The 26,952-nt window shown below is 35.9% G+C and overlaps 3 protein-coding genes across 15 annotated transcripts in view; 1 reads left to right on the top strand and 2 right to left on the bottom strand.

The window, feature by feature from the left end:
- LOC143360357 (uncharacterized) overlaps positions 1-22,284 on the bottom strand; it is a 349,079-nt gene extending 326,795 nt beyond the window's left edge. For 4 of the 10 annotated variants that reach the window (XM_076799120.1, XM_076799121.1, XM_076799122.1 and 1 more), the window contains exons 1-2: positions 21,042-22,281; positions 17,803-18,949 (exon numbers count right to left, since the gene is read on the bottom strand). In XM_076799120.1, coding sequence (XP_076655235.1) covers positions 17,803-17,845 — 43 coding nt within the window. In that variant the 5' untranslated portion in view covers positions 17,846-18,949; positions 21,042-22,281. Of the gene's footprint in view, positions 1-17,802; positions 18,950-21,041 lie in introns of all 10 variants that reach the window. The other 6 variants (XM_076799115.1, XM_076799114.1, XM_076799116.1 and 3 more) reach the window with 5 other exon arrangements.
- Positions 22,285-22,598: 314 nt separating this feature from the next.
- Positions 22,599-25,529, top strand: LOC143360315 (uncharacterized). The gene is made up of 2 exons (XM_076799030.1): positions 22,599-25,195; positions 25,257-25,529. Exons 1-2 carry the CDS (start codon positions 24,968-24,970, stop codon positions 25,527-25,529), a joined length of 501 nt encoding a protein of 166 aa, XP_076655145.1. The 5' UTR covers positions 22,599-24,967.
- A 781-nt stretch (positions 25,530-26,310) lies between these two features.
- Positions 26,311-26,952, bottom strand: part of LOC143360382 (uncharacterized) — a 33,183-nt gene continuing 32,541 nt past the window's right edge. For all 4 annotated transcript variants that reach the window (XM_076799176.1, XM_076799173.1, XM_076799175.1 and 1 more), the window contains one exon: positions 26,311-26,886. In XM_076799176.1, the coding sequence (XP_076655291.1) occupies positions 26,426-26,886 (461 nt within the window). In that variant the 3' untranslated portion in view covers positions 26,311-26,425. The remainder of the gene's footprint in view (positions 26,887-26,952) is intronic.

The raw sequence follows: 26,952 nt of genomic DNA, 5'->3' as shown, positions 1-26,952 counted from the left end.
CTTTCTAAAAATACCGTGTATTAAGGTTTTTGAGGTCGCTGATCACGAACTTAATGTTAGATTAATATTTTAATTAACTGTTCCCGAAGAAACAATCACAATAAGAATATAAACATTGTTCTATCTATGAACATTTGTTTGAACATCAATGTTTTAAACAAATGTTCATACATAAAAAAAAGTTTATATTCTTATAATCGTAAAGTGTACAAAACAAATCAACAAAATGATAAATACTTTTTGAAATCTGCTATTTCTAGTATGTTTCATCCTGAGAATCAGAATCAATATATTGATTTTCTACTGATACATCCGTTAGTAGTTGTAAAACCTCAGATGATATTTCTCTTAAAGATTTTATGGTGAATATTTATCAGTGAATTATATGGATCCGACTGAACCATCATTCTGTGAAATAAGTCCTCATTTGTTTTAATTCGTAACATCTTTCGACCATATTCTGCTGTATATTTTTTAAATAATTTTTTTAAAGTCTCCAGAACTTTTTCTGAATAGACACCAATCGGTAAGATGCAGTTTTTGACTGATTTTACTGATGGTGACATATAAAACCAAAGATATAAATTAACGAATAATTTTGCCGTATCGATACAATATTTTTCGAATAATTTATAGTCGATACACTTGAGGCGTTTCGAACGACTCAACGTTCAGTAACAAAGATTGATTTGAAACTCGTGATCAACGACTGTAAAAAATCTCCATATAGGATGCATTGAATAATATAGCTGTTTTATTAAAACCATTAAACGTAAATATAAAATTGCATAAATTTCCTTATTTATTAGGTTGAGAATGACTTTTCGATAGCAACGTAGAATTGTCAATTTAAAAATATTTATATATCGATACCGATTTGTCAATTTTTATTTAAAAAAAAACCAAATTATTATTATTATACATATTGTCAAATATTCTTATTTTGGCGTAAACATGGGCAAGATTTTCTTTTAGGATATTGTTTCAGACATATTCACTAATACTTCCCATGCAAAACGAGCATATGTTTTTGTGTTTCTTTTTTGTTATTTAAGATAAAAGTCGGATAAAATGATTTTTCTTTATGAAACCGTACATTTTAAACTATATACATTCTCACCCATGGTTACAAAAGTAATTTTAATATTAAAATTGCATTATTCAGTCATCAAGGAACAATTTTCAATAACGACATTATATTCCAAAGTGTATAGATTTAACACAATATGAAGAAATAAGACAGTTCAGTTATTACAGTTCACAGTATTTGAATGAAGGAAAACAGAACTAAAGATATAATTTAGCAATGTTAAAATTAATTTTTCAAGTTAATGTTTATTGTTCCTTATAGTTTGAACTATTACTTAATGACATCAAAACTCAAATGAACAATATTCGTTACTTCGAAAAATTATCTTTTTTTCAACATTATTTTTGCACACTGTGCGACGCGTGCTCTGTATTATCGACGTTATGAATTCTGACGCCAGAAACGTGCTTTCAGTTTTCGGCTTTATTTCGCAGAGAATCAAGACAAAGTATAGCTCAATTTGTAGCTGGAGATATTTTCTAGCGCGCACTACTCTCGATTTAATCCAGAAAACTCATCCAATGGCATAAAAATGCTTGGATTCCACGGCATGCACATCATCAATTTTTGGCCTACTTCTAACGCTTATATTACCAAATATCTGCATAATCTCGTCAGACGATGAGCAGCGCGCGCTAGATTGAAGCTTCCTATTTCAAACGAGCCCTTTCCCAGCGAAAAATATTCTCATATAAGGACGAAAAGTTGAGATACGTAGAACCATTTTTCGCCTATTATTGTCGGTAACGTGGTCGCTCTACCTTATCGCGAATCTACAGAGTCTTGGCCCTTAACCCTAATCTTTCATTGTTATTAACGATCTCTTCCTTCCATTCTATTCGTGGATGGGGGGAGGGCGTTAATGGATGACGTAGATTTAATTACAGAGGCTCGTTCGCGTAGAACATTAATGTCTGACGATGGATACGTAAACCAGTCGGCCGATGATGAATCAGTTATAGAAGCGAAGCCGCACGCGCGAGTCTGCGCACGCCCACGCAGCATTGCTGCGAGCTAAGTTTCTATTGGGCTGCATGTGCTTCGCACGCGACTCTCTCCGATCGGACGCGCGACGCACGAAGCACGAAGCACGAAGCAAGAAGCACGACGCGCAACGCAGCGCAGCGCGCCGCTGCTCTGGGCCGCAGTTTTGCCGTGCCGCGCGTAAACTCTGTACATACATACGGGTCTGCGTCCTGTGTCCTTAGGTTTCGCGTGCCTCCAATTTCCTTTGCGACTACGACGACCTGTGGCTATGTCTTGTTTTTCGATGCGCGTATTGCGCGTCTCATTTAATACCAGAGAGAATTGATACGTAGGAGACACGCGAGAGAGGTTACCGGCCGTGTCATATATCCTTCGTCTGCCTAGCTTGAAAGCGAGTCAAGGAATTCACTCCGGAGAGGCTGTTATTTTCGAATGTACTGTTCCACGTAGCCGCGCGGAGAGACTCTAAGGTCTTATTTACGAGCTAATAAAACATATCGTTGGGAGGGGATTACGAGGCTACGTAAAGCTACATTACTGAAAACCGTGTCCTTACCGAATACGGGGTTATTTCCTTCAAACTTTTTAGTGTATTTTAACGTATATCATTCCTATAACGTTTTTTCCTTAACCAAACTGAGCAATAGTTTCAACTGTGTTGAACCTAAAACGAATTTCGAGAAATGTGACATAACGTACGCAAATGTTGATCTTCTCTGTTAAGAGTACGAATTATTTCTTAAAATTGGAACTTCTTCTAACGATACCTGAAAAAGTTGAATTTTTTCAAGAAATATTTTTTAAACATGCGCCATTTTCTCACTAAAAAATCCATCGCATTAAACTATCCGTGCGCTTAACTAACACTGCTCTAACATACTTCAACCTTCACTCGTCCCCCATTTTCGCAACTTAACGTATCCCTCGTGTGTCAAATTGACACAATGGTAGAACATCAAACGAAATGAAATGATAAATAATTAACTTTAGTAATTATTTGATTGAGACTAAAGTAATAAATATATACACAATATATGTTGCTCGCATATTCGAGTACATTCGCATATTCACAGATTCGCACGTACTCGAGTCCGCCAGGTTTTGATCTTATCGTTCTTAGGTTTGTCTCGCGACGGAGAAAAGGACGAAGAGAATACATAACGCCTCTTCTTCTATTCTTCAAGTTCACGCCATGCTTTCGATATTCAAAGCGATACATGTCTAACTGAATTATGAAGGGACTCTACAATGACTGCATAATTGTCGTGTAACAAGTACGAAACAATGAACTAACCGTCAAAGGACCTGAAAAAAAAACATGAAAATTATGTGTGTCAGATTGAGATGCCAAGGTCCTTCTTGTAACAAATGTTGTCAAATTTTTTTGTCGCGTGTTCCACTATTGGCATTACTAAATAAATAAATAAATAAATATACAGGGTGAGTCACCCAACGTTTGCACCTCAAATATCTTTGTTGTTTCTAAAGATACGTAAAATATGGTAAGGACAAAGTTGAATGGTACAATAGGGCTGACACGATGCCATAAAAAAATTTTGTTTTTATGTCATTTTTTTAGAGATATCAAGGGCACCTTGACTTTTTTAAATGGAACCACCCTTTTTTAAACACCTACAATGATAGTCCCTTTCATTAGGAATTCAGTGACAATAATTATTCAAAGGTCACTCAAGGTCAAGGACAGAAAAAACGAATAAAACTAAAATATGGAAGCAGAATACCTGTATTCTATAAATGTTCGAAATGATGGCCATCTACGTCGATACATTGACGTAAATGAGCTTTGAAGGAATGTTGAACTCTGATAAGTACATCCGAGGTGATATTCGTACATGCTGTGATGATCGCTGACGCATATCTTCAACTGTTGTTGGAGCATCCATGTACACGGTCTCTTTTAGCAGACCTCATAAAAAGAAATCCAGTGGATTCAAATCAGGCGAACGTGCTGCCCATGAAACAGTTCCGCCTCGTCCAATCCATCGGTTTGGAAATCGAGAATCGAGCAGGACAACCTTCATGTTGGTACCACATATCATAGCGATTTTTTAAAGGGACATCTTCTTGCAAAAATTGAGCGTATTTCTGCCCCGTCATCATTCCGTTAACGAAATATGGTCCAATTACTTTGTTGTTCAAAATATCACACCACACGTTTACGCTCCATTGTCGTTGATGATTAATTTCTCGTAGCCAGTTCCGTAGATTAATTGAGCCATGATTCGTGAATGTTGCTTTGTCCGTAAACAAGACATTAGAAAAAAAATGAATGATTTTGAAGCAATCCCCATTGACAAAAGTTAATTCTATTTTGAAAATCATTCCCGTGCAATTCTTGATGGACCGATATGTGGAACGGATGAAATTTATGTCGGGCCATAATTCGTATTACGCTACTTTAACTTATGTCTGCTTCCCGGGAAATTTTTCTCGTACTCACGTGAGGATTGACAGCTATAGCTGCTAAAATATTAATTTCATTGTCTTCATTAGTCGTGAGATTCTTCCGTTTGTGCTGTCTTGCATGTACACTTCCAGTACTTCGAAACAACAAGTATGTTTACTATTTACTACAAGTCTCAACCGTGATAAACGTATTCTGCTTTCATATTCTATATCTTATGCGTTTTCTCTGTCAGTGACCTTGAATGACTTTGGAATAATTATTGTCACTGAATTCCTAATGAAAGGGACTAACATTGTAGGTGTTTAAAAAAGGGTGGTGCCATTTTAAAAAGTCAAGGTGACCTTGATATCTAAAAAAATTACATAAAAACAAAATTTTTTTGGCATCGTGTCAGCCCCATTGTACCATTCAACTTTGTCCTTACCATATTTTACGTATCTTTAGAAACAACAGAGATATTTGAGCTGCAAACGTTAGGTGACTCACCCTGTATATAATATGTACATACAGGGTGAGTTCGTGACATGACGATTTCAAATAACAAGTTTTTAGTTTTACGAATAAATTGTTGAAACAAATATTGCATGGTTCCAGACGGACATATATACATTGCTACAATCTGTTTGTGTTACTTTTGAAATGGAATGCCCAATATTTTTTCTCGAATTCGGATAAGGTACCAAATTCTCCATAAAAAAATATTATACCAAAAAGAACTTAAAGTGAATAATTCCTCAAATAAAAATTTTTATAGCTGAATTCTTTTTATTAAAAAATTGTTTCCACGCTCTAAAATTGACTAATAGAATGTAAAAATCAAAATTATGTAACTACCTATTTCCTAAGTGTCACAAAAAATTTGCAAATGTGAGTTTATTTTAAGTCGTCACAGTGATTATCTCCTTTAAGGAAAGTTGTTTTTAAAAACTCAACATTAACAAATTCTGTAGCCCTCGCCACCTTGCATGACATTCCATTCAAAACATCTGGATTGCCGCCAATTAAAATTATCTCGATTTTTGCCAGTGTTATCACTCGTAGAATGCACACTTCCGCTAAAATATTTAGGGCACTTTTCGCTATTCAAATTTCCATTGTTATTCATTACTATGCTAGAGTACATTAAGTAAAGGGTAGAGCCGAATGAGGGGGCCAAAACGCACTTGGACAAAATTAAACGACATATGAGCCATTCGATAGGGCATCAAGAAAAAAGGTGTTGTGTAAAATGTTAACCTTATAGCTCGACCGAAAGGATAATTATGCGATAAAATTGTGGAATTATTCGGTATAGGGAAGTTTCCCGCCGATTTCGATGACCTTGAAACATGTTGTCAAGGCCGTAATTCTGAATAAATTTTCCCTATGTATGTTACCACCGGTCGCTCTTGGTTTTCGAGGTATTCACAAGAAAACTGTTAGGATGACTATAGCGAACTCCACCTTTTCCCAATGGCCGAATTTATTCTTTAGGGCGGAAGAAGGGCTTCATCCCTTCCTCTGCGTCCCCTCCCCTGGAAACCGAACCCAGAAACGGCGAACAATCACAATGTGGTCATTTTCCAAGTCAAGGGTTAGGCAGGTTATGCGTGAGGACTGTTTGTTTTTGGGATTTATCGTGGACTAGCCCAGAGCTGCTCAACATGTCTATTAGCGTTTTTGAAATCATTAAAAAAGAAGAATACGAAAAACGGACAAGCGGCTTGTAAAATAGAAAAATGGAGATACGATGACGAAATGTCATTTTTAATTCCTTTCATCAAGGAAAGGGAAACGATTACCTCAATACAAATAGACGATGAATTTGATGACGAACATGATGTGATCAATGTAACAGTGGAAGATGTAACACACAAATTATCTCCTATGTCATCTCCTACAGATAGCGATCAAGTACTATACCAGTAGATTCAAAAATTATCATTACGGCCAATACATAGTAAAAGATAAAAGGGAAACTAAAAACAGCATCAGGTGTACTCATAAATTATATCTTGAGTAATTTAAGGATGCCTGGGGAGGAGGTGCTCTCCCCGTCTTTAAAACACGTGTTTGCTCATTGAAAACGGCAGAATCCGCTGTAGCGGGTGTCTGTAGGTGTTTGCAATTCTCTCTGTCGCTAAGACCGATCGACGGCGGTTACATACACAGTGGAAATCCGTTTATAACAAATTAAATTTTAGCTGTACCTGGTTAACCGAACTCTAGCTGCAAAATCCCCTTATACGAACGCGAACTCTTATTAAATGAACGAAAAATCATAGTTAGTGGTGGGAGACAGGTGGTATGCTATTATCTGAATCATCTGATTCTGTGAATCAATTTGTCTCCCAACAGGTTCATATAAATGGAGTTCTACTGTATAGGAAAAAGTTGTTCGGACTCATGCCCCCCAACATCATATTTCAAGGTCATTGAAATCATTTAGGACCCTCCTGCTCCGATTAATTACTTAAAATTGAAAAATTAGTATTCGCCCTACGAGGACATCATAATATTTACCATATTTTCGTGTTTATCAATCAAGATCTACAGAATTTAACAAAATTAAAGATGAAATATATCTTAAATTAATCATTTTTCGACACAGGTTAATACTTTTTTATAGAGAATGACGAGCTGTATCAAATAGTGCAGAGACAAATATAGGTCTCTATTTTAAAAAATAAAGGTGAACTTTGGTTAATAAAGTTTCTTCATATTTTCAAACAAAGCGGAGATGATGTGCTCATACGTATTGTATCACCCTGTAGATTAAGCGTAAGAACAAGTCAGTTTAATAGTACATATAAAGCTGGCAAGAACGTCATTAGAAGCTTGGGAAACGATCAGAAATGTCTACGAATACAAATGAGTTTATTCAAAAAGTGGAACAGTTAGGTGAAGCTGGTATACAATTCTCATTATGTTATTAAATTCATTGTCTAAGGAAAATTAAACGTTTCGAATTCTAATTGAATCCAGAAAAACGTTACCCTCGTTTGAAGGTTAATAGAAGAAGGCATAGGAAGAACGGAATATAATGGACAAAGTGAATCCTGTGGTGAAGAAGGGTTACATATTATCAAATAAAAAGACACAAGTGCAATAAGGCACAACCAAAGAAATATGATAAAAACCCGACTTCCTGAACATAGTGAATATAAAAAGTTTAAGCAAAAATGCCATACATAGTGGAAAAATGGATCATGCAGCAAAATATTGTAGAAATAAACCTGTCAAGGTATTAATGATGTCAAGCGGCTGGAGATACATGACATTGCTGTAGGCTGATGTGGGCAAATTTTATTTTAAATAATAAACAATGATTTCTTAACGTGAAAATCTCTAGAACACTCCCTTCTGGAATCCGTCAAGATAGTTTCTGATAGGAAATAGCCTAGATAACATCTCATTAACCCCTTTTAACAAAGATCTAACTGAGGCCCGTTTTAATTAGAAGCGACAGAAAACGAGAATCTGACCCTACGTGACACCAAATTATAAACAGAGCACCGTACTCATTTTTAGGGATTTATAAACCCGCTCGTTTTCATCCTCGTCGGCCAGTAGTCGTGCAGTCACGTGTACAGTCACGTCGCGTCACACTCATAAGAGTCAATTCTAGTGAGACCGGGTTAAAGTCCCTTTCGAATCAAATTCTTATAGTTTCGGTTAGTTGGCTATAGCTTCTATTTGGCATTTAAGAATTGCTCTTAGACCCCGCATTGCCAGTGCGTCAAAACCGTGCATCATAGGTAATAATTCTTTAATTGTATACCCACTCTAAATTCATTCGCGACACCAACACTTGTAACACAATTTTCAATTCAGAATATATTTGTGTTGTTTGGTAAATCGCGTAATCTACAAACCCCTAATTATTGTCCAATATCCTAATCCAATAATTAAACGTTCCCACACGATACAATCTTACCGCTCGGATTATATCAATTAAATTATATATAAGTTACGAGGCCTACTAACTATCCTAGCGGCTTCCTGATTTCGCATCTATTTTTTCGGTTTTTCAGTGTAATGGATACATTAAGTGCTTCGCTACCATAAAATTAAAATTTAGTCATTAAATGTCAGTAATATTAATACAAACGTTATGCGTATTAACAATAATATTTAATTATTATATTTGATTTATATATTTTATTATTATTAATAAAATCTGCTAAAAGGGCCTAGCCGAATAAGATGGTCAAAACTGCCCTTAGACGTTTTTCAATAATTAATGAACCATTCGAAAGCTGACCAAGAAAAACCCCTCTGAGCCAAATTTCAACCCCCTATCTTGCTCGTGAGGGTAGTTACAGGGTAAATTAGATTTTGAGATTTTCCGTGCATTTTCCGCACTCTGATGCTTCCCAAAATTCTGAAAAAAATGTGACATATTTTGGACCCTAAGGCGGATTTTTGAGAATTTTTTCAGATTTTTTGGATGCAAACTGTGGTCGTAAAAAATGAAAAACCTCAAAAAAATCGGAAAAATGCAGGTTTCTCAAAAATATGAAAACATGCTATTGAGCTGTTTAGTGCCCCAATAAAGTACCATAACAGGCAGTGTCCTCAATTTTTTTTAGATTTTTTGTTGTGGGAAGTCTTTGTCAAAAACAAGAAAAACCGAATTTTTTCGACGTTTCTGCTATTAGGAGGAAAGTTACACTTGTTGATTTTATCGCAAGTATATATTGAGTCATTTTTAACGTTATTACATTGAAACAAGTAAGTGTTTGACCTCAGAAATATGTTTTAAGAGAAAAATAAATTCTATTTCGTGCGATATATACCAGAATGTTCGCAACGTTTACAACATCGCCGGTTGGCCGAGCAGTCAAGGTGTCGGACTACAGAGCGGAAACGCTGGGTTCGAATCCCGTCGAGGGTAAAGTTTTTTTTTCCATACATCATCTTTATTTTTTCAATTTCTTATATAGTTTATTCGTGTGGTTTTAACAATATTTTTTAAATGTTTCTAAAAAATATTGAGGTAACATTTTCAACTAACTTTTATTTATATTACTCCGATTTGACTTCGAATTTAATGATATTATTTTCTTGGATTAGGCAATAAATTAATATTTATATTATTGTGTTCGTCCACGATTTCCGCCAGATATAGAAATTGCTTGAGAATTTTTAAATCTACTTCTGTCATTTCCGGAAAATCCAGAGTATCTACCGAGGATACTGTTTGAAATGGAGTCGTTTTGCAGTTCCAATTATGTCCAATTTTTGGAAAGGTTTCGTTGTCTACTTGTTTGTGTAGAAGCTGGTACTTTTGACCTTGTATACTATACATTGCCTCTACAACCCAATGAATTTTCGTGACTTTTCGGGAATAATTCGACTCTTTCGTCGAAAGTTGAGAACGATTACCTTTTAAAGCAGGCATGAGAACTCTGAAACCAAGACCTGTTAAATGAGATGTAACATCTCGAAAACCTCTGTCGACAATACAAAAGTCTCCCCTCTTCATGATGGTTTTCAATCAAGTAACTATAAACGGAAATACATCCTCATGTACGTTACAATAAAGAGGAATGGCTAAGGCTTATTTGTACCTGATACCTCACTTAAAAAATAGTGGTAGTATGTAGCCCTTTTCTTTCAATTTGACAAAAACCAATACTTTGCTGCGTGTTATTTATTCAGAATTCTTCTCATTTCCTCCCTAATTTATGAAGACGCAAGGCTTAGAAACCAGATTAATGAATTTTAATATTAAGAATGTTAGAGAGGACCGTAATGAAGATCATATACAATTAGAGAATCGAGGAAGTGATAGATACTCTAAAACTATATTTACATATATTTTACTCAAAAATGTTTCTTAAATATTTTTAAAACATTAAAAAATATTTTAAAAATCACATGAATAAACCATGTAATAAAAAATTGAAAAAATAAAGATGATGTATGGAAAAAAAAAACTTTACCCTCGACGGGATTCGAACCCAGCGTTGCCGCTCCGTAGTCCGACACCTTAACTGCTCGGCCAACCGGCAATGTTGTAAACGTTGCGAACATTCTAATATATATCGCACGAAATAGAATTTATTTTTCTCTTAAAATATATTTCTGAGGTCAAACACTTACTTGTTTCAATGTAATGACGTTAAAAATGACTCAATATATACTTGCGATAAAATCAACAAGTGTAATTTTCCTCCTAATAGCAGAAACGTCGAAAAAATTCGGTTTTTCTTGTTTTTGACAAAGACTTCCCACAACAAAAAATCTAAAAAAAATTGAGGACACTGCCTGTTATGGTACTTTATTGGGGCACTAAACAGCTCAATAGCATGTTTTCATATTTTTGAGAAACCTGCATTTTTCCGATTTTTTTGAGGTTTTTCATTTTTTACGACCACAGTTTGCATCCAAAAAATCTGAAAAAATTCTCAAAAATCCGCCTTAGGGTCCAAAATATGTCACATTTTTTTCAGAATTTTGGGAAGCATCAGAGTGCGGAAAATGCACGGAAAATCTCAAAATCTAATTTACCCTGTAACTACCCTCACGAGCAAGATAGGGGGTTGAAATTTGGCTCAGAGGGGTTTTTCTTGGTCAGCTTTCGAATGGTTCATTAATTATTGAAAAACGTCTAAGGGCAGTTTTGACCATCTTATTCGGCTAGGCCCTTTGTATTAACATTAATTATTAATGAGACATACGATTCGCTGGATCCCGTTCACGAGCGTGAAACAGTTAATGTATCCTAATGTTTAAAACGGAATAACTTTTTTTTAATTGGAGCAAATGACGAATTTTTTTTATGTTATTCTTAAAGGCACCAATGGCCGATTGATATGAAATTTGGATCGTGTTATGAAGGATGTGGAAGGTCTCCAAATATAAAATTTCAACTTCGGGAATTCACCCGTTTAAAATATACAGATACTTTAGGAGAAGCCGCTCAATCACTGTGATCGTTTGCTTTGGACGTGTCATCGTATTGTCTCGCGAATTTGGTGGGGAGGGGCTGCCGCACCTAACCCTAATCCTAACTTTAAATAGTAACGCACGCACCACGATACGACTCGAACTGTCTTACATTTCCCTAAGCATCGCGTTTCCAACGGAAAAAATATAAACAGATCATTCATAACACCATCATTCATAATACACACATGCATAAATATCCCTCAGGCATTCTTACATTGTTGCTGAATATAGCGTCCAAAGCATGGAAAACCTATTGTGACGGATTTATAATTGAGAACCTGTATCTTTTAAACGCATAAATTGCCGAAGCTAAAATTATATATCTGAGGTCGTTCCCTATCCTTCATAATACCCACCAAGTTTCATCTCGATCGGTCACCGGTGCCTTTCGGAAGTGCAGCCTTTTGAAATGGCAAAAAAATAAAAAACTCATATTTGGCTTCTTTATTTGAGTGAATAATTAAACTTTTATTTTTAACTTTTACTTTTATGCTTAAAATTTCATCGAAAATGGTTAACGTTGTTACGAGCTATAAACAATTAAAGATTGTGAAAATAACAAGTTTTCAGTACTTCGCACCAAAAACTTCGAAAAGCCTGGAGATTTTTACATCTTTTAATGTTTCTAGCTCATAACAACGTTAACCAATTCCGATGAAATTTTTAGCATGCATATAAGTTACCGAGGCTTACAAAACGCATTCTTTAAATTTTCGTTTCAGGCTCGGACACAAAATTTAAAAAACGCGAGTTTCTTATTATATTTGTTATTCCAACCAATTGCAAATTTTGAAAAAAAAATTGTAGGCATTGTCTAGTAAACTAGTCCCTCTAACATCTAAAAAAAAATACAAGTCATTTGGTCCAATTTGAAAAGAGTGATTCCGTTTTAAAAGGTGTGTGAACAGATATGCGAGTCACTGAATCTAATTATTTATTATTATTTCTTCTATTCCGACCCATTTCTTCTATGTGCACTAGCTCTAGTTGAATTCGCTCACTGCTCGATTATTAGAATAAGACTGATTGTTGGCGCGATGCACCGCAAAAATGCGACGCGCCGCGTGAAAAGTGACTACCGGCACGCCTCTCCTCGACCAGACTTCGAGATAAGCCTTCATTTGTTTATGGATTCTCAAGCCAAATGTGTGGTTTGGCCATGAATAGAAAAAAGCAATACACTGTTTTTATTAATGGTCACTCCTAATATTCCTAATCGAAATAAGAAAACCGAAAATATTACCGGTAAATATATAAAAATATGCCGGTAATTCCGTATACCGGTACGAGTCCCTGTTTAAATGAGCATTTAGTTAAATGATGCCCACTCTCGCTGTAGGGATCCGTCAAAGTATAAATAGTCCAAATATAAGTTGCGCTGTGTATAATAAATACGATATAATATGTACTTATGTGCATTGTACATTGATTGCCTTATTCAAATTCCAGAAGAGTAGAAAATGCCATACTTGGGCCATGTCTGCAGTGACATATACAGGGTGTCCAAAAATATGGTACTCCCTTGAAATGGATGATTCTAGAAGTGATGTAAAGTAACTTTCGCCTTTGTGAAAATGTTCTCCGCGGCTCCGTTAAGAAGATATTAACGAAAAACGCGAACCAATCAGGGCGCAGCTGCTGGAAACGGATTCCGGCACAGCCAATGCTAACGCCACGCTCGGTCTCCGTCTGTTGCAGCTGCACTCTGATTGGTCCGTGTTTTTCGTTAATAACTCATTGACGAAGCCGTGGAGAACATTTTCGTAAAGGCAAAAGTTATTCCAAATAAGCTTAGGTATCACCCTTTTCAAGAGAATACAACATTTTTGGGATACCTTGTATAGGTAGATAAAACCAAACAGAATTTTCACGACTCCACTACGAAAGTTAAGGGTTAGTAGAATTACGAGGAACACCGACGAACAAGATCGACAGAATTTTATGCAGCGTGTGGCTGAGTGTATTTGCATATGTTTATGCGGAAGGTGGTTTCGAGATTCAGGTGTCCCCCCAGGTAGACGGTGTCTGAGATAGGTACGGTAGAAACTGGAAGAGGCTGGACGCGAAAGGAAGTTTTCATGACAGGAGATGAAAAAAGAGGAAGCAAACGAACCTGAAAAAGGGCAGCAGGTGTCGGCAAAATTCAACTTTTCAAAGGAAGAGCTCTTAAATTTTTTGCACCATCAAATATTGTTTATTTCTGAACCGGCGCACGGGGGCACGTTGACTATCCGAATAGTTATATCAAATTCGTCACTACGAGGAATGTTTCGTAACACGTGGGACCTCGATAGCAGCACGACAATGCAAACACAATTGTAAAGAATTCGAATTAAAAACTGATAACTTTTTGCGGAGAGTTTCTAAATAATTCCATAAATTTTTAATACTACTCAAAAGATACGTCCAGACAGCGGATTTTATGCATTTGTGACAAAAATGATTGAGTGTCTTGTAAAACAGTAAAAACGTTAGAAGAATTTAAAAACGCTATTACATTATTTTTAACCGATTCAACATACACATTAAGAAAGACAATAAGCAGGTCAAAAATACATACTATGAATGAAATAGCGTGCGGCCCGCGGGACCCAGTTCGGGACCGTAAGAGTGGGAGAACCGGCAAACTAATGGTGGGGGTCGCGCAGCGACGGCGGGGAAGAAGTTGCCCAGGTCTGCCTTAGACTATATACCGGGTTGGTCGCCACATTTTGCCCTCTAGATTTACGTCATTATTATTACACATAGAAAACAATAAGTTGAATGGTTTTGAGAGGGGCACATTCTGATGGTACATTTTTTTTTGTAGGTGGACGTGTAAAGGACATATGAAGGTCATTAATGTTTTTTTTTTTAATGGAATCATATATTTTTTATTGCATCAGCTGATGCTCCTTCATATTCTTTACAAAAAAAGTATTAATCTATTTGTGTAAACAAATCATTAGTTTAGAAAATAGTAAAGGAGATTGAGGAAAACGGATTCAAGAGTTTCGCCCGTGTAATATATTCCACGTAAGAGGTTAATAGAGCTGAACAACGACAGTGTAACACTTCTATTTACTTTACGTCAGGGAGTTCTAACGTGTGGCTCGCGAGCCACGCGCGGCTCTTCCCCCGCTTAGGTACTTCCCCCACTCTTAGACTTCATCGTTATGTGTAGCGCGTAGAAATTCGTACCTGTTCCAGTGCCTCTACTGCCGCCCCACTAACTCTACGATTCTACGTAGTAGTGGTAAGAGGTTTATCTAATGGTGGGGATCTTACGGTTCTCGGAGGGGAGCAAGTTAGAACTACCTGCTTTACACCATATGTAATACACTACGAACATACAATGTGCACGAATCCTGAACAGGGTGTTCTCTATGAATTCACAATTTTGTCACAATTGCAAATAATACAGATAACAAATTGAGAAAGGTGGTTGTCAATATTTCCTTAAACAGAAATTATTATCTGCAGTTAATTTTCGTTGTTTTTAACAAATACTAATTTTCCGAAGTCTTTCTTATATTTCAAACGATGTCTATAGATGTGTTTTCTACAAACTGACTGAACCATCAAATCAAAAGTTAAAATCAGTCATTCATCGATTTCAAATTACTAATTATAATATCCGTCATTACAATTAAATTCATAATAAAAATATGAAATATGAAATATTGAAACGTATATGTAATAGCTTTACAACACTTGTGTATATCTTACTAAACGTTCGACAGTTCTCACCAACCTAGTTTTCTAGAACACTTTTTTGGGTCCCCGGGCATAAGCGACTTGGCGGATAACGAACCACGCCTCCTTTCGATGGTTCAGCCTATGACAATATTTTTCCCGCTGACGTCACATTGCCGCCCTTAGCTGTGCCCGCTGGCATCGTCGGGCGCACTTGCCCGCCGCAAGGCTTGCTGAACTGTCGTTGTTTCGAGGTAGATATAAATACGTTGCTATCAAACACTATAGAAAATTTTATCCGACTTCAAGTACATTTAACTTGTTCACGATGCCATGCCTACTACATTAGTCGATGGCCATTTTAAGTGAAACATTACAAAACTCAGCATAACAAATGTCATACTTATAATGCATTTTAAATATGTACTAGCAATGGGAAATTTCAAATCAATCAAGGAAAGAAATCAAAGAAATTTACGGATGCTATGAAAATTAGAAGTGTTAGTACATATGTATTTAGTACTGTTTAGAAAAGGATTCTTCTCCCCGATTTTTGTGACCTTGAAATATATTGTCAAGGGCATGATTCTGAACAACGTTTCCCTATATGTACATATGTACGTATATGTTTTACCGTCGCTCGCCCTTGGTTTCTGAGACATTTACAAAAAAAAAAACTGATAGGATCATTACTGCGAACTCCATTTTAAACAAATTAGGGTTGGATTTCTTGTATAGGAGGTGAAAAACACTTTTTATTCGATAAGAAACCATTACAAAACAAGGTCATCGCAATTTAAAAAAGAAGAAATATTTTTTAAGGAAAAACAAATTTGTTTATTTACCAATCGATTCAGTCTTTCATTTTATTTAAAAAAATATTAAGCTACTTTACTCTAAAACTAATTATTTTAAGAATTATGACTTTTTTCTCGAACGCCCACATACATAGTCGATACACTGTGCGAAGGTAAGATGTACGTATAGTATAAAATCAGCTAATATATATGTTATATATCTCTTTTTTAATAGTCATTACGCTTTAAAAATAAGTATAATTAATATAGGCACAGTAATTGGGTCCCTTACCCTATATCCTCGTAAAATTAAGACAACTAATTAAAACATAGATAATTTAGTTTCACGTGTGTATCTATCTGTATTTCGACTATATAGTTTCAACTCCGTAATATATGTTACCTTCAATATGTTTTGGCTACATAAATATTTTAAAAATCTGATAACAGAGAAAAAAAATGGTAATTGCATAAAAGGTCCCTCCTCACAGATTTTGATAAAATTGAAATATGTTGTAAAACTCAACGTTCCGAATAACTTTTTCCTATACATGTTACCGCCGCTCAGCCTTAGTTCCTGAGATGTTCGCGAAAAACTGCAGCTACTACCACATTGAATTTTGCCTATACGGGCACGACCGAGATGTGCGTATGCGTCAGCATGATGCGACCGCTCATCAACCGTTTCTACAGGTATATCACGACGATCGTCAAACGATCTGTATACCGTGTGAACTTTTTACAACAAATGATGATGAATATTTGGTTTCATAAATATAAAACATTACGGGCAGAATTTTAACATTACTAAAAATTATAGACTTTTATACTTTTTAGTAGTTCTCAATCAAATTTAACCCAACAACGACATCATGAAAATTAATGTCCTTTAGAACGGGCACCCCATCCCCGAAAAACCTAACGCGAACTCACTCTGAAATTCATTTAAATTTGAATCGGAAAATGTTCAACACTCGAGTTACTTTGTTGTTCTTTCTTTTCATTAAACTAAATTTCAGAGTGAGTTTTTTGCGAATATCTCAGAAATTAAAGCCGAGCGGCGGTTATATGTATAGGAAAAAGTTGTTCGGAATATTGAGTTTTACAACATATTTCAATTGTATTAAAATCGTCGAGGAGGGACCTTTTATGCACAATTACCTAAACAATATGGTAAATGTTTACAAAAGACCCCGCTCTGATGACCTTGATCTTGGAATATGTTGCCGAGGTCAACATTCGGATCTACTTTTCCCTATATGTGTATGCGTCGCTCGGTCTTAATTTTCGAGACAAATGCAAAAAAAAACTCGTTAAATATAGGTTACAAATACACTTTATTCCCGAACAAGCTATCACTGAAGAGTAATTAAAATGTGCAGAATCATGTAAGGATATCTCGAAGAGAAGGTATAGTCTGATTGTGCAACCAACTTCAAATTGGTCTGATTGCTGTTTTTTTTTTTTTAATAATGGGCAGAATTTATTAATTGAACAATCGATTCAAGCTATTAATTTTGCGGAATAAACTTTACTCGTAATCTAGATTTATTTAAAGTTTTTTGCGTACATCTTGGAAACAGACCGAGCGACGGTTACATGTACGTACATATAGGGAAAAGTTTCTCAGAATGTCGACCTTGAGAACATATTTCAAGGGCTGGGTCCCCTTTTGTAAACATTTACTAAAAATATTTTCAGTATTGTACACATCGTATGTGCGCAACATGTGTACACGCATACGTGGTTGATTGAAAAATCAGAAAGATGACCTTAAATTGCCCAAAATGAAATGAAAGCGCGAAATGAAGTTTCGAGTGAAAATGAAGGCAAAGGAGAGGAAACTAAAAACTGAAAAAGACAAACTGAAGAAAAAAGAATCAACTCACCCTGCATTTTCAGCGACAGCAATGAACATGTGCCTCCTCTCATCGAGGATGGCTGTGGCGTCAAACTGCCGGGGGAGATCCGTGATAATAAATTAAGAGTCACGGTCGTCTCTTTTTACACGATCTGCTACCACCACCACAACAACCACCCTTCACCACACGCCCACAGCACTTACAACGGGGATACCACCATCGACAACAACCGAACGCACCACTAATATTCACCATCGACACTTCCCAAATCCGTTAAACGGTACGATCCTTGTTTCATCTTCCCTTCAATAATCAACAACTTCTTGGTTTCTCGTATTCAATACGCAATTACCACGAACTAAAACATCCAGAAGAACCGAGAAACATCAACTAATATTTTGATTCAATTGTCACGAAATATTTCGCACCACTTGCACGATAGAGCAGATTTCGTATGGAGACAAATTTTAAATCAACTAATTAAGACGAATAGTTTCCTTTCCTCGAGCAACCCTCGTAGGTTGAACGCGCGTTCTCAATCGCATCGTTTTATCGTCACTTTTGCCTTCGTTTACCGACATTCGATCTCTTTGTCGAAATATTCACGTCACTGTCACTGTCACTGTCACTGCCACTGTCACTGCCACTGCCACTGTCACCGTCACCGTCACCGTCGCCGAACAAATCACTGTCACCGAAATATTCGAGAAAGTACGGTTTTATCTCGTTGGCACTTTACAGAACGCTTCTTATCGATCGAGTATCGTCATCTTCATTTCTCGCCCTCAAACATTAGGTTCACTTTTTGTCAGAAACTTTCTCACCGACTCGTTCACCAGCTTATATGTACAAGCGAAGATGTGTGTGTCTCCTTATCAACGAGCGTACACGTAATCTATCGGCGTAGAATAGAAACCTTAGGCGTCCTTGTATTCTTCGCTTTATAACACTCCCCGAGCTCAATCGCTGTTGTCGCTGTTTAGGAACGATCGATTTACCATCTGCTTTCGAAACGTACAATTTCTTCGAAACAATCCGTGACAGCAGACTCTCCTAAAGAGACCGGTGAGGGGGAGGGGGAACTCACGTTCCTGCAGAGCTGTCCGATCCTCTGTGGTCCTTCCTATCTTCCTGTTTCTAGAGATTCGGCGAGATGTTCGTAACTTTGTCGATCCTAATAATTAAAAAAGCAATCATTGAAAAATGCAATAAATGTAAAGAAATTATAAGATCATTTTATCTTTGTGCCCGTTTAACATGTAAAATTTCTCTGATTTATGTTTGTAACACAACATAAAACTGATATCTCATTCAAGATTCCTTGGATTATGATAATGAACCATATAAACCGTATTTTTTTATGTTAAGCCACATTTTTCTATTATTCAGACGAGCTACCTGCCTAGCTGTCATAGATATTGCAATTATAGTGTCTATGCATATTGTAAGACAGTGCGCCGTGTTATTTGTATTAAATTCTGTATAATTATCGATTTCAAATACATAGTGATAATTGCATAGTGTATTCCGCCGCGTAGTCCCAACGTTCGTAATTGACTGTGTCGATCGTCTCCAAATAGGGGTGCGTTTACACAGTCTCGCGTCGGTCATGTAGGTTTCTATGATATTTCAAAGGTATAGTGATTTGAGAAATTTTGTTGGTTCCTCAAAGCACAAATGTGGTCAGATTAATACTAGGGTAAGGGACCCAAGTATTGTGGTGGTGCCAATTACTGTGCCCATATTAATTATACTTATCTTTGAAGCATAACGAATATTTAAAAAGAGATATTAAATTTCTTTCATTAAACTCAGTTAACATAACATAAAAGAACATAACATAACATAGCATAGCATAGCATAGCATAGCATAGCATAACATAACACAACACAACATAACATGACATAACAAAGCATAACATAATATAATATAATGTAATATAATATATATAATGCAATATATCTAATGTGATATATATATATATACATCTTTTTTAATATGCATTATGCTTTAAAAATTAGTCTAAATTAATATAGACATAGTAATTGGTAGCCGCACAGTAATTGGGTTCCTTACCCTAGATAACGTAAGTCGAGTGTATCGTTTCCACGAGTTTCAATATTGTCGGTTGTCGTTGTGACAAATTATACGTGTCTATCTCGATATTATGATATTAATTGTCTCAAACACAAGCTGTATTTTTGAGCAGGAAAATCGCTTGCAGCTGTACCGTAATCTGAAACATCACATGGCGTTGCACTACTAATATAATGCTCTGTATATACGCGCATGTCCACACCCCATTCTGCTTCTGAACATATGTAGACCGTAGCACGTTTAGGAAAAGTTGATCGATATTGTCGTCGACGTTTAAGGTCTCTACCCACGGGCACGACTCCTCCACGGAAATTGAAAACTCGTCCACTAAACCGACCAACAACTCAGGACAACAACAAGAAAATGTATCCATAGCCCACATCAAAATTCTCGCCCTCGAGAAAAATGAATCGTCCACAATGATTATAAGAACTCAACCACGTAGCGACGTATATAAATCCATTTACGTATATATACATATATAACAGCGTTTCATTACGATTTAGTATACACTTCGCTAAATTTTGTCCACAGTTTGTAAAAAGCAGAAGATATATTATAGAACGATAAAGTTGTTTACACACACGAATACTCTAATAATCATCTCGGTCGTTTAATTGCATTTGAAAGGTGAGGAACTTGAATTGAAATATGTTGAAAACAACATGATACAGAGTAGGAAAATACGAAAATACTGGAATACGCTTGAGAGAAATAAGAGAAAAAAGAAAACGAGATCGATCGAGAATTTCGACGGGGAACGAGGTAACGAGGTAACAAGGTAACAAGATAACTGCGGCACAATCAAACATTACCATTGATAGGATTTCTCGATAACATAGAGAGGAAACGTTTCATCTCGCTTCCAGTAGAAAGCTTGTCGCGGAGCGCAACTGAAAGCGCGAGGAAGTATGCGCGCGCCAGACACGGCGCGTACAGCGAAGCGCGACGAACTTGACTCTCAAAGCAGTGGACCGTCCGACAAGTTAATAAAAACGGAACGCGGGGGGCACCCCACTTTCTTATTATCGCGCGAGCAACCTACACTCGCAATTGTGTCACGCACACGCACTTTTTCGGCGCGATGAAAATTCATGAAATAACAGCGGACCGGATAGAAAAGAAACGAGCGTCCTAGGATAAACAGAAAATTATTACATTCACTGACCGGTTTGATTGAAATGAATCTTATCCATCCATCGGAGATCGTTCTTTCAAAGTTCACTGGTGTCTGTTCGTCGATTTCACTGATCATACCACGAAACACGTAACAATTCGACTATTCACCGTCACGGGAATCAATTTCTTTGGCTGTATGTTTGTATGTATGTACGTACGTATGTATGTATTTATGTATGTATGTACGTACGTATGTATGTATTTATGTATGTATGTACGTACGTATGTATGTATGAACTTGGTTTTCTTCCACTCCGAAAGTCCATGCAGGTTCCAGGCCCAGCTTTCTGTAGAAAAACACAACGGGGCGCCACGAGATATGGATACTTCTCTCTCACTCTTTCCTGTTCTTCTTTATTCTATTTCATAGCTTTGACTTGCACGTGTTGTACATGCGATATCATTTTCCGGAGCACGAGACACAAAAACAAGCACAACATTCGAGAAAAGTCGATGCCCGAGTATCTTGAACGCAATCAAGAAAAAGAAGAAGAAACATCGATGTTTACCGTCAGGTAGTTTTCTTCGTAACATCGGAACGCGTAATTTTATTGTAAAGTAAAAGGTTCGTGAGCTCATACAGGCATGTGCAAGTGTGAAACGTCCTCCTTCTTCTCTAACATTGTTCCCTCGCGGTATGTATACAAGAAATATGTAAGTATACTTATGTATATGTATATCTTCCTTTCTTTCTTATCTGTTCACTTCCGTTCTTTCTCCTCTGTCTTTCGTGATCATGATGTTTCCCTCTTCTTTGTGTTCTATCAGTTTGCTCGTATGCAGAGTTCTATACGCGTTCGCACGTAGTACACTGCGCGCAGCTACGCAGGCCGTCCGTGTATATGGATACGACTGGCAGGCGCGCGCGCGCCCATGTTTGCGTTCGTGTGTGCACTTGATTAGCCGTGTGACGTCAGGACACGGTTACATCGCTCGCGATTGTCACTCAAATCGACGGATAAAATCGCACGAAAATCCAGACGGAAAAAGTGGTCGAAGACACGCGGACGAACCTTAGACCGCGAAACGACGGACGATCCGTCGCGCATCGGTTAAAGGCGGCGGCGAGCATTCGCGCAAACCACCCGCGGTATTCGTGAAACGACTGACTCCATGCAACGATTGCAGTCGTACAGAAAACGAGAGGTGTTCCACTAGGTGGCGGCACTGTATATCGCGAGGGGGCTCCGGCGGCCGTACTGTGCTCCGCGTACCGCAACTCATCGAGTGCTGTCGAAATCTGACGAAGACAGCCGATCTTATCCGAGAATGTACGATCACGCACGAACTATTCAATATCAAGTGCACGACCCTCTCCGTTCCGATGAGCACATGGAACGAGACGAATATGCTTAATGCTTAACCATTAAAATTCTTTATTAATTCATTCTGTTATCATTCGATTAAATAAAGCATACATCTTTTTCTTATAGTTATTCATTTTTTTTACATTTCTCCCACTAACGGAGATATTGTCTCATCTTATAACCTCAATTTTCATATATTCTTCTATATTAAATAAACTCGTTTTGTATTTCTATTTTGTGTTTTTAATGCTATTAATATGCTATTGATATACTAATGCATGTGAAAATTTATTGTAAAGAAAAGTCGATTACGTATCAATAGTAATGGTGAATATAGTATATTTTATCGTATTTAATAAACTACTAGTTAACAAACTTATGCTGTTATACGCTGTGAATTCAAAATTTTTATAGCTCTTACAAGTTTGCAAACCCGTTTCATTGTTACATACAGTAGAAGACAAAAGTATTCGTACAGTAGCAATAATATGTGCATATAAAAAGAGCTGTATTTTTTTTTTATACATTATGGATTGTATCGACATAATATCTGATTGTACAATGTACAATGACATTAGTATATTAACAGATACAAAAAAACAAAACTTATCTACAGTCATTTCTGAATTACGACAATTGAGTATGCATATAATGGTAATAGTTCGCCGGGGCGAAAGTAGTTGTATAGGACACGATATTTTTTGGTAAACAAGAATTATCATAGAAGTGACGCGAACATTACACTCGAATAGTAAAAATATAGACCGTAAGGGCAGCGAAATAACTTTAGAAGAAAGGAATATTATTATAAATTTATTTAAAGAGGGCTAAACATATTTGTACATTGCAAATTCTGAAAAGAAGTCGTTCAACGATACAAAGTATAATTAACCCTTTTAGTAACGAACAACGACACGTCTGCAATCCACACTAAAAGATTTAAGAAATTTACAGAAACGAGTATAGTGCAAGACATGCAGAGGAGAGGTTGACCAAAGAAATTCTTACCAACGGAAGAATGTGAAATAATCCGAATTGTTAAAAAAAAAAAAACTAAACATTAGTGCAGTCGAAATTGCATCAGAAATTAGACAATTCAGTAATAAACAAATTCATCAAAAAACCATTTATCGCGTGCTCTATCGAGTATGATAGAAATACATACAAAATAGCTAGACGAAAACCCTATTGAGCGATACAAATAGAAAGGAGAGATTAAATGCTAAAAAACATGTCAATATCAATCTGAATTGTGGAACACTGTTTATTTTCAGATTAGTCAAAATATAACATTTCAATCGGACGGACGCAGTATGAAACCACGGCGAAAGCCAAATACCGAATTGAATCCAAGCAATGTAAAATCGACACTGAATCATGGGGGAGGCATGATGGTGTAGGAGTTGGAGAATTATAATATTTATTGATCAGATTGTGGATAAATACCACTATCTAAATATTTTAAAAGAGAATTTACAAAAAAATTCCAACAAACTAAGAATTGCAAATACATTTTATTTTTAACAAGTTCTGGATTAATGGATTTTATTTATGCAATACACCCCCACTAGTCCTGCACAATCACCTGACTTGGACCCAATTGAGCACATGTGCTGGAACTCGCAAAACGGATAGGAAAACACCACATAGCTGCTAAAAACATCTTTAAAAAATCTTGAAAAAGAAATAGATTATCATATCGCTTAATTCAATTACAATTGTTCCAGCGAAATATTAGCATTATATGAGTTTTCAATTGTTATAATTTGCAGAGGACTGTAGTTAAGGTTTGTTTCTTCATATTTGTTAATACTAATGTCATTGTACAATGTACAATCAAACATATGTTAATACAATACATAATATAAAAAATATATAGCTCTTTTTATTTGCACATTGCTACTGTACGAATATTTTCGTCCCCTACTGTATGTGTTATATTTTTACGATTTTTACGAATTTATGGAAACCATGTTACAGTCGAACACGTCAGGGACGGATGATACCATGTGCACCTACGAGTACCATAAAGGTAAAATTTAGAAAGGCACCGCGTATCAAAATCGAACTAGGAAACTGAAAACATCAAAACAAACACTGCAGCATCAGTTGTACCGATTCTTAGACCCGATTTTTCTTATTCTTATTCTTATTAAACTTTTCCGAAAAAAGTTTTGGAGAAAAACATTAGTTGGTTCAGGGGACAAATATTATGATAGGCAAAAAAATTTGTTCAAGGTTATATTTTTAGAGATTTCAAGGTCATCGAAGTTTTTTTAAATAGAATGATATATTTTTATTATCGCTATATGATAGCTAAGGTCAAGACGAATCCAACGACCTATAATATTATGACCTTCACGTGACCTTGAGTACGAAAAATTCATAAAAGTACGACACTTGATTTAAATAGTGAAATTACGATGACATGATCCCTCTAGGATTTCAAGAAATGTTCTTAAAGCTTGACTAATGTCTGTAAAGACGCTTACAATAAATTGTAAACACTGATACAATTTCTTTCCCTTTCGGTGACTCTAATCAGTACATTTAAGAAATTCATCGGGATTTATTTGATTGTGAAAGATAACGTTACTTCTCTGAAACGATGGTGTACAGTGATGCAGAAAAGATAGAAATGATTTTAGTTTATGGTGAGACTAAAAGTAACTCTGTACAAGCATCTCAACTGTACGCAGAAAGATACCCTGAGAGAAATCATCCTTCTCGACAAAGTTTTGACCACATAATTCGACAGTTTTGTAAAACAGAGAGTATTAAATCACTGGACAGAAAACGATCAAAGCCTGCTGCTGGAGAAGATGCCGAAACTTTTGTATTGGCTACTATCAATATTGATCCTACTGCAAGTTGTCGAAAAATTGGATGTTCTTTAGGCATTTCCAAAGCAAGTGTGTCCCAAATATTGCAACGTCATAAATTTCATCCATGCCATATTTCCTTACATCAGGAGCTTTATGGCAATGACTTTGAGAATCGTGTTGCTTTTTGTAAATGGAAATTGCAGCAAATACAAAGAAATGAACATTTCTTTTATGACATTATTGGTGCACAGAAAACCCGAAATGGCTTCGACAAGTTGTGCACCAGTGTGCATGGAGTGTAAATGTATGATGTGCTGTCCTTCTCCGACCTTCGCTATCATATAGCGATAATAAAAATATATCATTCCATTTAAAAAAACTTCGATGACCTTAAAATCTTGAAAACTATAACCTTGAACAAATATTTTTGCTATCATAATATTTGCCCCCCTGAACCAACTAATGTTTTCCCTAAATTTTTTTTCTATCATAAAAAACAAGCGAGATATTTTAGATGCTCGAATTAGGTGGGACACCCTGTATATACATGTATATATACTCTATGCATTGTATTAATATTAATGCATGTATTCTCAATGAATTGTCAAAGTTGGATTTTCTCAAGAAAAGAATTTAATCTACACTTTCCATAATCTGTTTGTTTGTACTATAATTTCAGTCTCATTCTGTATAATTAAAATGTGTACACGCATTTTTTAAAAGGTTATTTAACTTAATTTAAACTATTAAAAATATTACTAATTTAATTTTAATGAAATAAGAAACATACCTCGACTATTTTATATAATAGATGCAATAATATATCTGTAATGTGCAGTTATGGGACCATACTATAATCTCCATAAATTCTAATAAATCTACAAAAAATTTGTTCACTCTATAATTTGTAACTTGCTATTACATTTATCCATGAATAATTATTTTTACTTTGGTAATGGAAAACATATAATTCATGATATATTTTAATTCATTTCCTAACCAAACCACTAGATTTAATATCAGTGATTTTCATATGAAATTTAAACGTACCACTTCAAATACATTTTGAATATAGATGTTATGTATTTATAGGATATAGCATACTATTCATTACTGAAGTCTAACAATTGAATATGCTATTTATTTATTAATGTTATAATAAATTATATCAAGAAACATGTAGAAAATACCTTAATAATTTCCACAGTTCTTAAGGAACTTAGAAATTTCTTAAAAGTTACTTATTTAACGCATTTTGTATTTATATAATTTAATAGAAACGGAAATATGTCAGGACATTTTTCTTTTGTCAATTGTTCTATGCTTAACCCGTTATTAGTCACTAACGTTAAGTCTGTGTACATTATCAAAAATTTACATACAGGTACAGAACCTGCTGCAAGTGCTTTATGCAATGCAGTATATCCATCTATATCTTTTATATTAGCGTTTGCACCAAATTTTAGTAACAGTTGAACAATATCGATATGACCTTGCATAGCTGCTCTATGCAAAGCAGAAGCACGTCCACACCGAGTTTGTGCATTTACTGTTGCACCATTTTCTAATAACGTTTTACAAACTTCATAGTGTCCATTCCGGGCTGCGTAATGCAAGGCTGTGTATCCAGCGGAATCTTCTACATTCGCTGCAATACCCTTATTTATCAATGCCTTTACACGATCCAACTCATTATATTGTGCTGAAAATTATACCATTTTTAATAGACGTACTCGTAACTGGATTCAAAAAGAATTTTATAATTTCA

Source organism: Halictus rubicundus, chromosome 13, assembly GCF_050948215.1.
Source record: "Halictus rubicundus isolate RS-2024b chromosome 13, iyHalRubi1_principal, whole genome shotgun sequence".
In the NCBI taxonomy this organism is placed as follows: Eukaryota; Metazoa; Arthropoda; class Insecta; order Hymenoptera; family Halictidae; genus Halictus; species Halictus rubicundus.
Note: the sequence above shows the minus strand (reverse complement) of the source record. Positions and strands in the feature narration are given on the sequence as shown.

What these genes read in the sequence shown, in the direction of transcription:
- LOC143360315 (XM_076799030.1), top strand. Translation starts at nt 24,968, where the DNA reads ATGGTGTACAGTGATGCAGAAAAGATAGAAATGATTTTAGTTTATGGT. An exon ending in GAGAAGATGCCGAAACTTTT is followed by an intron (nt 25,196 to 25,256) that starts GTATTGGCTACT and finishes GATGTTCTTTAG; the next exon opens with GCATTTCCAAAGCAAGTGTG.